Source organism: Triticum aestivum, chromosome 6D, assembly GCF_018294505.1.
Source record: "Triticum aestivum cultivar Chinese Spring chromosome 6D, IWGSC CS RefSeq v2.1, whole genome shotgun sequence".
Classification (NCBI taxonomy): domain Eukaryota; kingdom Viridiplantae; phylum Streptophyta; class Magnoliopsida; order Poales; family Poaceae; genus Triticum; species Triticum aestivum.
Window position 1 is genome coordinate 110248099 of NC_057811.1, and position 12696 is coordinate 110260794.

At 44.5% G+C, this 12696-nt stretch overlaps 1 protein-coding gene across 1 annotated transcript in view; it reads left to right on the plus strand.

Annotated features, from left to right (window-relative positions):
* Positions 1–9875: 9875 nt before the first annotated feature.
* LOC123143927 (uncharacterized) overlaps positions 9876–12696 on the plus strand; it is a gene marked incomplete at its 5' end in the record, with an annotated part of 3648 nt that continues 827 nt past the window's right edge. The window contains 6 exons of the mRNA XM_044562914.1: positions 9876–10499; positions 10598–10678; positions 10753–10812; positions 11323–11366; positions 11536–11578; positions 12591–12670. Of these exons, the coding sequence (XP_044418849.1) occupies positions 9876–10499; positions 10598–10678; positions 10753–10812; positions 11323–11366; positions 11536–11578; positions 12591–12670 (932 nt within the window). The remainder of the gene's footprint in view (positions 10500–10597; positions 10679–10752; positions 10813–11322; positions 11367–11535; positions 11579–12590; positions 12671–12696) is intronic.

Here is a 12696-nt window from a genome sequence, read left to right on the forward strand (position 1 = left end):
CATTGAAGGTATTATTCAAATAAACAGAGTAACCATTATTCTCCTTGAATGAATAACCGTATTGCGATAAACATAATCCAATCATGCTCAACGCAAACACCAAATCTCGATGGTAGAGGGAGCATGCGATGCTTGATCACATCAACCTTGGAAACACTTCCAACACATATCGTCATCTCACCTTTAGCTAGTCTCCGTTTATTCCGCAGCTTTTATTTCGAGTTACTAACACTTAGCAACCGAACCGGTATCTAATACCCTGGTGCTGCTAGGAGTACTAGTAAAGTACACATTCATATAATGTATATCCAATATACTTCTGTCGACCTTGCCTGCCTTCTCATCTACCAAGTATCTAGGGTAGTACTGCTTCAGTGACTGTTCCCCTCATTACAGAAGCACTTAGTCTCGGGTTTGGGTTCAATCTTGGGATTCTTCACTAGAGCAGCAAACGATTTGTTGTTTCATGAAGTATCCCTTTTGCCCTTGCCCTTCTAGAAACTAGTGGTTTTACTAACCATCAACAATTGATGCTCCTTCTTGATTTCTACTCTCGCGGTGTCAAACATCGCGAATAGCTCAAGGATCATCATAACTATCCCTTATAGTTCATCACGAAGCTCTACTAGCTTGGTGGCAGTGACTATGGAGAACTATCACTATCTCATCTGGGAGATTAACTCCCACTCGATTCAAGCGATTGTGGCACTCAGACAATCTGAGCACATGCTCAACGATTGAGCTTTTCTCCCTTAGTTTGCAGGCTTAAGAAACTTGTCAGAGGTCTCATACCTCCTGACGTGGGCACTAGTCTGAAATCCCAATTTCAGTCTTCGGAACATCTCACATGTTCTGCGACATTTCAAAAACGTCTCTGGTGCCACAATTCTAAACCGTTAGCATTACGCACTGAACTATCACGTAGTCATCAAAACATGTATGTCAAATGTTTCGCAACATCTACAGACGACGCTGAGGTTCAGCACACCGAGCGGTGCATTAAGGACATAAGCCTTCTGTGCAGCAATGAGGACAATCCTCAGTTTACGGACCCAGTCCGCATAATTGCTACTACCAACTTTCAACTAAATTTTCTCTAGGAACATATCGTAAACAGTAGAACTAAAGCGCAAGCTATGACATAATTTGCAAAGTCCTTTTGACTATGTTCATGATAATGAAGTTCATCTGATTAATGAACTCCCACTCAGATAGACATCCCTCTAGTCATCTAAGTGATACATGATCCGAGTCAAACTAGGCCGTGTCTGATCATCACGTGAGACGGACTAGTCATCATCGGTGAACATCTCCATGTTGATCGTATCTGCTATACGACTCATGTTCGACCTTTCGGTCTCTTCTGTTCCGAGGCCATGTCTGTACATGCTAGGCTCGTCAAGTCAACCTAAGTGTTTCGCATGTGTTCCGAGGCCATGTCTGTACATGCTAGGCTCGTCAACACCCGTTGTATTCGAACGTTAGAATCTATCACACCCGATCATCACGTGGTGCTTCGAAACAACGAACCTTCACAACGGTGCACAATTAGGGGGAACACGTCTCTTGAAATTTTTAGTGAGGGATCATCTTACTTACTACCGTCGTTCTAAGCAAATAAGATGCATAACATGATAAACATCACATGCAATCAAATAGTGACATGATATGGCCAATATCATTTTGCTCCTTTGATCTCCATCTTCGGGGCACCATGATCATCTTTGTCACCGGCATGACACCATGATCTCCATCATCATGATCTCCATCATTGTGTCTTCATGAAGTTTTCACGCCAACGATTACTTCTACTTCTATGGCTAACGCGCTTAGCAATAAAGTAAAGTAATTTACATGGCGTTATTCAATGACACGTAGGTCATACAAAAAATAAAGACAACTCCTATGGCTCCTGCCGGTTGTCATACTCATCGACATGCAAGTCGTGATTCCTATTACAAGAATATGATCAATCTCATACATCACATATATCATTCATCACATCTTCTGGCCATATCACATCACATAGCACATGCTGCAAAAACAAGTTAGACGTCCTCTAATTGTTGTTGCAAGTTTTTTACGTGGCTTGTATAGGTTTCTAGCAAGAACGTTTCTTACCTACGTAAAACCACAACGTGATATGCCAATTTCTATTTACCCTTCATAAGGACCCTTTTCATCGAATCCGTTCCGACTAAAGTGGGAGAGACAGACACCCGCTAGCCACCTTATGCAACTAGTGCATGTCAGTCGGTGGAACCTGTCTCACGTAAGCGTACGTGTAAGGTCGGTCCGGGCCGCTTCATCCCACAATGCCGCCGAAACAAGATAAGACTAGTAGCGGCAAGAAGAATTGGCAACATCTACGCCCACAACTTCTTTGTGTTCTACTCGTGCATAGAAACTATGCATAGACCTAGCTCATGATGCCACTATTGGGGAACGTAGCAGAAATTCAAAATTTTCTACGCATCACCAAGATCAATCTATGGAGTAATCTAGCAACGAGGGGAAGGGGAGTGCATCTACATACCATTGTAGATCGCGATGCGGAAGCGTTGCAAGAACGCGGATGAGGGAGTCGTACTCGTAGCGATTCAGATCGCGGTTGATTCTGATCTAAGCACCGAAGAACAGTGCCTCCGCGTTCAACACACGTGCAGCCCGGTGACATCTCCCACGCCTTGATCCAGCAAGGAGAGAGGGAGAGGTTGGGGAAGACTCCATCCAGCAGCAGCACGACGGCGTGGTGGTGATGGAGGAGCGTGGCAATCCTGCAGGGCTTCGCCAAGCACCGCGGGAGAGGAGGAGGGAGAGGGGTAGGGCTGCGCCGAAAGAGAGACGTTCTCATGTGTCTTGGGCAGCCCAAACCTCAACTATATATAGGGGGGAGGGGGCTGCGCCCCCCTCTAGGGTTTCCACCCCAAGAGGAGGCGGCCAGCCCTAGATCCCATCCAAGGGGGCGGCCAAGGGGAGGAGAGGGGGGCGCCACTAGGGTGGGCCTTAAGGCCCATCTGGACTAGGGTTTGCCCCCTCCCACTCTCCCATGCGCCTTGGGCCTTGGTGGGGGCGCACCAGCCCACCTGGGGCTGGTCCCCTCCCACACTTGGCCCACGCAGCCTTCTGGGGCTGGTGGCCCCACTTGGTGGACCCCCGGGACCCTCCCGGTGGTCCCGGTACATTACCGATATCACCCGAAACTTTTCAGGTGACCAAAACAGGACTTCCCATATATAAATGTTTACCTCCGGACCATTCCGGAACTCCTCGTGACGTCCGGGATCTCATCCGGGACTCCGAACAACATTCGGTAACCACGTACATGCTTTCCCTATAACCCTAGCGTCATCGAACCTTAAGCGTGTAGACCCTACGGGTTCGGGAACCATGCAGACATGACCGAGACGTTCTCCGGTCAATAACCAACAGCGGGATCTGGATACCCATGTTGGCTCCCACATGTTCCACGATGATTTAATCGGATGAACCACGATGTCGGGGATTCAATCAATCCTGTATACAATTCCCTTTGTCTATCGATATGTTACTTGCCCGAGATTCGATCGTCGGTATCCCGATACCTTGTTCAATCTCGTTACCGGCAAGTCTCTTTACTCGTTCCGTAACTCACATCATCCCGTGATCAACCCCTTGGTCACATTGTGCACATTATGATGATGTCCTACCGAGTGGGCCCAGAGATACCTCTCCGTTTACACGGAGTGACAAATCCCAGTCTCGATTCGTGCCAACCCAACAGACACTTTCGGAGATACCTGTAGTGCACCTTTATAGCCACCCAGTTACGTTGTGACGTTTGGTACACCCAAAGCATTCCTACGGCATCCGGGAGTTGCACAATCTCATGGTCTAAGGAACTGATACTTGACATTAGAAAAGCTCTGAGCAAACGAACTACACGATCTTGTGCTAGGCTTAGGATTGGGTCTCGTCCATCACATAATTCTCCTAATGATGTGATCCCGTTATCAACGACATCCAATGTCCATGGTCAGGAAACCGTAACCATCTATTGATCAACGAGCTAGTCAACTAGAGGCTTACTAGGGACATGGTGTTGTCTATGTATCCACACATGTATCTGAGTTTCCTATCAATACAATTCTAGCATGGATAATAAACGATTATCGTGAACAAGGAAATATAATAATAACCAATTTATTATTGCCTCTAGGGCATATTTCCAACAATTCGTTGCTAAGAATGGATCCTTTCTAGAGAAGGAGTTTCTCTCGAAAGAAGTGAGTGGGAGGAAAGTAGAACTTCATGAGGTAACCGTACCTGCTCCCTTATATGAAAGTAGTTCATCACAGAAATCTGTTTCTGTGACTCCTACACCAATTAGTGAGGAAGCTAATGATGATGATCATGTAACTTCAGATCAAGTACTACCGAACCTCGTAGGTCAACCAGAGTGAGATCCGCACCAGAGTGGTATGGTAATCCTATTCTGGAGGTTATGTTACTTGACCATGACGAACCTACGAACTATGAGGAAGCGATGATGAGCCCAGGTTCCGCAAAATGGCTTGAGGCCATGAAATCTGAGATGGGATCCATGTATGAGAACAAAGTGTGGACTTTGGTTGACTTGCCCGATGATCGGCAAGCCATAGAAAATAAATGGATCTTCAAGAGGAAGATGGACGCTGATAGTAGTGTTACTATCTACAAAGCTCGAATTGTCGCAAAAATGTTTTTGACAAGTTCAAGGTGTTGACTACGATGAGATTTTCTCACTCGTAGCGATGCTTAAGTCTGTCTGAATCATGGTAGAAAATTGCCACATTTTATGAAATCTGGCAAATGGATGTCAAAACTACATTCCTTAATGGATTTCTTAAAAAAAGTTGTATATGATACAACAAGAAGGTTTTGTCAATCCTAAAGGTGCTAACAAAATGTGCAAGCTCCAGCGATCCATCTATGGACTGGTGCAAGCATCTCGGAGTTGGAATATACGCTTTGATGAGTAGATCAAAGCATATAGTTTTATACAGACTTGCAGTGAAGCCTGTATTTACAAGAAAGTGAGTGGGAGCACTACAGCCTTTCTGATAAGTATATGTGAGTGACATATTGTTGACCGGAAATGATGTAGAATTTTCTGGAAAGCATAAAGGAGTGTTTGAAAGGAGTTTTTTCAAAGAAAGACCTCGGTGAAGCTGCTTACATATTGAGCATCAAGATCTATAGAGATAGATCAAGACGCTTGATAAGTTTTCTCGATAAGTACATACCTTAACAGATTTTTTTGAAGTAGTTCAAAATGGAACAGTCGAAGAAGGAGTTCTTGCCTGTGTTGCAAGGTGTGAAGTTGAGTAAGACTCAAAGCCCGACCATGATAGAAGATAGAGAGAGAATGAAAGTCATTCCCTATGCCTCAGCCATAGGTTCTACAAAGTATGCCATGTTGTGTGCCAGACCTATTGTATACCCTGCCCTGAGTTTGGCAAGGGAGTACAATAGTGATCTAGGAGTAGATCACTGGACATTGGTCAAAAATTATCCTTAGAGGACTAAGGAAATATTTCTCGGTTATGGAGGTGATAAAGAGTTCGTCGTAAAGAGTTACGTCGATGCAAGCTTTGACACCGATCTAGATGACTCTAAGTCACAATCCAGATACATATTGAAAGTGAGAGCAATTAGCTAAAGTAGCTCCGTGCAGAGCATTGTAGACATAGAAATTTGCAAAATATATGGATCTGAATTTGGCAGACCCGTTGACTAAACTACTCTCACAAGCAAAACATGATCACACCTTAGAACTCTTTGGGTGTTAATCACATGGCGATGTGAACTAGATTATTGACTCTAGTAAAACCTTTGGGTATTGGTCACATGGCGATGTGAACTATAAAGTGTTAAATCACATGACGATGTGAACTATTGGTGTTAAATCACATGGCGATGTGAACTAGATTATTGACTCTAGTGCAAGTGGGAGACTGAAGGAAATATGCCTTAGAGGCAATAATAAAGTTGTTATTTATATTTCCTTATATCATGATAAATATTTATTATTCATGCTAGAATTGTATTAACCGGAAACTTAGTACATGTGTGAATATATAGACAAACAGAGTGTCACTAGTATGACTCTACTTCACTAGCTCGTTGAATCAAAGATGGTTAAGTTTCCTAGCCATAGACATGAGTTGTCATTTGATTAATGGGATCACATCATTAGAGAATGATGTGATTGACTTGACCCATTCCGTTAGCTTAGCACTTGATCGTTTAGTATATTGCTATTGCTTTCTTCATGACTTATACATGTTCCTATGACTATGAGATTACGCAACTCCCGAATACCGGAGGAACACTTTGTGTGCTATCAAACGTCACAACGTAACTGGGTGATGATAAAGATGCTCTACAGGTGTCTCCGATGGTGTTTGTTGAGTTGGCATAGATCGAGATTAGGATTTGTCACTCCGATTGTCGGAGAGGTATCTCTGGGCCCTCTCGGTAATGCACATCACTATAAGCCTTGCAAGCAATGTAACTAACGAGTTAGTTACGGGATGATGCATTACGGAACGAGTAAAGAGACTTGCCGGTAATGAGATTGAACTAGGTATAGTGATACCGACGATCGAATCTCCGGCAAGTAACATACCGATGACAAAGGGAACAACGTATGTCGTTATGCGGTTCGATCGATAAAGATCTTCGTAGAATATGTAGGAGCCAATATGGGCATCCAGGTTCCGCTATTGGTTATTGACTAGAGAGGTGTCTCGGTCATGTCTACATAGTTCTCGAACCCATAGGGTCCGCACGCTTAACGTTCGTTGACGATATAGTATTATATGAGTTATGTATGTTGGTGACCGAATGTTGTTCGGAGTCCCGGTTGAGATCACGGACATGACGGGGAACTCCGGAATGGTCCGGAGATAAAGTTTGATATATGGGATAATAGTGTTTGGTCTCCGGAAGGGTTCCGGAATTCACCGGAAGGGGTTCCAGATGTTTCCCAAAATGTTTGGGTATGAGAACACTTTATTTGGGCCAAAGGGGAAAGTACAGAAGGTTTTTGGAAAGCGCAAAAGGAAGTTTTGCGGAGTCCAGGGGCCAGACGCCGGGAACCCTGGCATCTGGCCCTGGAGTCCGAGAAGGACTCTTGCCTTTCGGGTGAAACCAACTTTGTGGAGGTTTTTACTCCAAGTTTGGACCCCCAAGGCTCAACATATAAATAGAGGGGCAGGGCTAGCACCCAAGACAGATCAAGAAACACCAAGCCGTGTGCCGGCAACCCCGTCCCCTCCAGTTTATCCTCCGTCATAGTTTTCGTAGTGCTTAGGCGAAGCCCTGCGGAGATTGTTCTTCACCAACACCGTCACCACGCCATCGTGCTGCCGGAACTCATCTACTACTTTGCCCCTCTTGCTGGATCAAGAAGGCGAGGACGTCATCGAGCTTAACGTGTGTTGAACGCGGAGGTGTCGTACGTTCGGTACTTGATCGGGACGGATCGTGAAGGTGTACGACTACATCAACCGCGTTGATAAACGCTTCCGCTTTAGGTCTACGAGGGTACGTGGACATCACTCTTCCCTCTCGTTGCTATGCATCACCATGATCTTGCGTGTGCGTAGGAATTTTTTTTGAAATTACTACGTTCCCCAATAGATGAAGGCCACTTTTGGCCGACCTATTGGGTTTCGGCATTGGTGGCGGCTCAGGGGTGCGAAAGGCGGCCCTTTCCGCCCGTATCTTTGGTTGGGGTTGCGGTGGGTCTCGAGCGAGGTGGTGTCGAGGTCTGGGATGCCGGGGTGGCGGCCCTGGTGGTGGTTCCGCGGTGCTCATGGGCAGAGCCCGTGGTTAGGTGCTGCCCCGTGGCCATGGTCGTGTGGGTGGCCGGGGTGAAAACCTGATCTATCCGCGGATGGACCGGCAGCGGCGAAGCTCGTTCCCTTCTTGAAGGCGTCGTCGCGGCTCTCATTTCCCGTTGTGTTGCTCCAAGGGAAACTCTGATCCTCGGGTCGGGCGGTGGCGGCGCTCTGGTGTCGTAACCTTTCTGAAGGCGCCGCCTTGGAGCACACGGTTCGTCATAGGCGGCTTCATCTCTTCGCGGTGGCATGCTCACGGTTGAGGACTCCGGTTGCTCTTGTAGTACTAGGGGTAGTGTTGCTGCGCTCAGCGCCTTTGTATCCTCCCTTGAGTGCGTGCGTGTGTTGTGCTGGCGTGCGTTTGTAACTGAGTTGTGATCGGTCGGTGCTTTATATATAAAGCGGGGCGAAAGCCTTTTTCGGTATTTATAAGCCCGGTTAGCAAACCTATGCACATAGAATCAAATTACATCTTGACATGCAAGTTTACATGGTTACACCACATATTAGCACACTTTTAACAGACTCATTGAATCACAACTTTATTGAGTTTGATTATTTTTCCTTGAAAATTCCCAACTATCTATGTGAAAAGTCATGTAAAACCCTCAGCTAGCAACCTGATTTCTAGTGGGTGTATAAACCTGATGTTCAGGAGCTTGCAAGCTACCCTCTCTCATAAAGTGATACAACCTCGATCTGTTTTGTGCGTGCATGGGATCTTTTTTTTTTTGCGGCAAGCGCGTGCATGGGATCAATATGTGGCTCAATTATAGGCAAACCAAAGACATTGTACCCAGGGGTGTGGAAAATAGTCAGCTAGTGAGAACGCAGAAGAAAAAACCTAGCTGGTTTCTATGGCCGAGTCAATTGGTTTTCATGTTCTTCGATGGTGCAAATTTCCTCTGGCGCCACCTAGGCGAGAGCTCCTATATTGAACTCATGGGCGTCAAATAAAGGAGGCTCCGCCTGACTGAAGCCAGGGAAAATGGGCCGGCCCACTTTGCCCGTGAGCGGTTTTTTATTTTATCTTTCTCTTCGTTTTTAGTCGATTTTCACCCAAAAATAACGGCTGTTGTTTTTTAGGAGATAGATCTTTAAAAACTTATCAAATAAAAGCATATTTTAGAAATTTATTATTATGTGTTTAAGGAAAAGTTCAGGTTATATTAAGAAAATCACTCTATATTAAATTAATATTCACTTTGTATTAAACAAATTCATCATATACTAAAAAATATTTAATGAATATTATTTTTCCATATATTAAAATAGTTTGTATTTAAAAAAGTTTACCGTATATGAAATTTTTTTAGTGTGTATTTAAACAATGTTCACTATATATTAGGAAAAATATTCACGGTATATTAAAAATATAAAATAAAATGTGTGAGAAGTAACAAAAATAACAGAAGAAAAACCCAATCTAAAAAGATAAAATAAAAAATAAAAAAGGAAAGAAAACAAAAATAAACACAAGAAGAAAAACAAACAAAAAATAGCTTCGAGTGAACGAACGGAAGGAAAAAAAAAAGAGCTTCCATTTTTTTCTATTGTTTGTAAGGCATCATTGTTTGTTTTGTTAATTTGCCTAAACTCGAGAGCATTGTCGGAGCTGGGCTCGGGCACACATGGCCCGTATTTTTTACAATCACCAATTATGTTTCGTATTGCTCTTAAGCCTACACACACAAAAGCTCGAAACCTACACACACTAAGGCTGCCCTGGCTCGAATCGCCTCTTGAACTGTTGTCGCCACAAATTGGGAGAGTACAGAAGGACTTTACAAGAGATCCCAACCTTTCGGCTCGACGATTCAATGTCGCCGCCGAGGATTGAACCATTGCTCTGGTACCCTTGTCAGGCCCCTGAGTGTGCTTTGAGCAATTTGAAAAGTTTGGGGAAGAATGAGAGAGAAATTGAGTGACCATACTGTTAAACTTGCTCAAAGGTTAAACAAGCTCAAATGACGAGTGAGCATACAAACCCAGGCGCTTCCTCTGGGGTGATGTCAGCCGTTGGATTCCTTCTTTCAAAGCCGTTGGATAACTGAATCGCATGACACCCATTCTTCAGAAGATCATCTTCAGTATTGGCTGTATCTTCTTCCTCTCGGCGGTCTTGACATCCGCGCGAGCCCAGCCTCCAGTCCTCCCCCGGCCGCCGTGCTGCCGCCGGTCGCCGGGCCCCGCCTCTCCGGCTCCGCTCCGACCAGCCCTCAACCCTGGCCCCGCCACTGCTCGAAAGCACAGATAATTTCTGGTTTCCTTCCTTACATTCTACAGTTCTATCCAGGAGCGGATAGGGGTGCTATGCTTCGCCTTGGCCTCCATCCTTGCCCCCACTTCTCCCCGCCGCAACCCCACCCCACCCTCCCCCGCCGGTTGGCCGCCTCTCCGCTCCCAAGGCCCCCCTTTCCATCCGCCTTCACCGCGCTCCAAGCTCGAAACCCTCCGCTTCAGGCCGCCGTCAGCGGAGCCGCCTCCGGGGAGGAACGGCGGGGCGTGGATGAGGGCGAGGAAGGCGCGGACCTGCACGAGGCGCTCACCAAGACGCGGCGGCTCGTCGAGTGCGCCATGTTCGCATCCGTTGCTGGTCTCGCCTACTTCCTCAGCAACTCCCTCGCCATCGAGGTCTGCAATGCTTTTCTGTTCCCATGTGGGTTTCTATCTGTTTATTCATTCCACTGTTGATAGGTACATGACACTGCTGTCTTCTTTTGCTGATGCAGAATTACTTCAGCTGCTTTTTTCCGTTGCCAATAGTCATCTCCTCCTTAAGATGGGGATTAGAAGCCGGCAGGAAAACTATGGTAAAGTCTGATCAAATGGTTCACCTGGCATATATAGCTTTGATGCATTTTTATTTATGGCATTGCCTCATCAGGTGGCTACTGTTTTACTGCTCTTCACATTGTCTGGCCCTGTCAAAGCATTGACTTATCTGGTAAGTATCTCCTCCGTGATATATGATTCATATCGTAGTTGTACCATCGGCATGTGATTACTTAGAAACATCTAAAGTTGGCAGCTCACATATGTACCTTGAAACTAATGGGTGTTGGTGCTGAAATTTGAGTGTTGAGTCGGGGGCTTCAACATCATTGTCATTGAAATGAACACTAGCTCCATTTTCTATAACAAAAAATCAGTATATCTTAGCGCTAAAAGAAATCAGTATTCTGAGGGAAAGAAATTATTTCACTAGAGACTTCAAGCTATGACAGGAAGGGTTAACAGTTATCAATCATCTAACTACAGTATTTCATTTTTCATTTTAGTACTTCAGTTTTGGTGTTGTTGGTAAATTTACCTTGTTTCCCCCCTTAGCTTCTCTATACATATTGGTCCATTTTCGTTCCGTGTCTTCTTTGGAACTTGAAAGATTGAAAGAACCCTGCATTCATTTGTTATGACTGAAGACATTCTTACATTCATTGGCCTTGTTTTCCTGCAGCTTATGCATGGAGTAGTTGGTCTATCCATGGGTACTATGTGGAGGTGAGGAATACAAAGGTTAAAAGGTGAAGCTTTCGCTTTCACCTTTGGCCTGTGTCACTTAAAGTTTATGATATATCTGCATCAGAGGTGCATGTATGCAGCTGTAGCTTCCAGTCGATTTATATTGACTTTGAGTAACGGTAACATTTTTTTCCTCCTCTATCATCAGGTTGGAGACCAATTGGATTGTTTCCATCATAATCTGCGCAATTGTAAATATCTTTTCTCAATTGGTATTTCATATCTATAGATGTATTTCTGATCATGTATGGATTACACATGAACCTCATAGCTTTGGATTGGAACTTGACAACATTACCATGTAGTTTCTATATGAAAATATGAATCAGATTGTCTAGTTCATGATTGCTAATACTCCCTCCATATCAAAATATAAGACGTTTTTGTAGGCTAGTTTGGCCTACAAAAGTGTCTTATATTTTGGTACAGAGGTAGTAGTTGCAAATCTCTGCATTATTTCTTGTACACCTCTTAGATAAATGGTTACCTTTGTGCTATTCTGTCACAAAATTACCAAGCAAATTAAAACCAGCACCAAAAATGCTTACGTTGTTTTCGTTATTTTTAACATATGAAATAGCAAATTGCAATTGCTATCACTTCAGGAAGGCAACACATTGCCAGTTCGTGTTTCTTCTTAACTTTACATGATGTCTAATTTCACTCAACGAAACTTCCTCATAATAGGAGAATAGAGGTGGAAGAGTCAAGATACAATAGATGCTGGTGCATAAGCTCATGTGCCCTTGAGGAGAAAGGAGGTAGTTGATAGTTCCATCTAATATCAGAATTCAGGATCGTTGAGTGGAAATAAGTAGACAGCCAGTTTTGCTAATAACAAAATACAAGATTATTCGGTAAGAAATGGATACGAAGATCCAGATTTGCTTAGGAACTAAATCCTTGCCGGTTGTGATTGTCGATGTGAGATCTCTCTCAGTTCACCTGACTTGATCAAGAAGCAGAAGAGAACAAGGGAGAAGTTGGAGGAGAATTCAGAGCTTTGTTCCTCAATTCACACTTGGTCGTTCCTGAAAGACGGGCTAATATCGCCAACACACACTAAACCGGCCCACTGGCCCCACTCGCCATAACTTAACACACACTTCTTTCCGCACCACCCAGTACATAGCGGGCACACGAGTGGTGCTACTCTTACTTTTAGTCCTTAAATTGAATGTCAGCTGACAGTTTGCTTTGCAGATACGTGCAGTGGGAGCTTGTGGATATGTGTTAGTGACATCGTTCTTGATACGAGAAAATATTTTTCAGTTGGTATGCCTACTCAACACTATTAGACAGTATGATT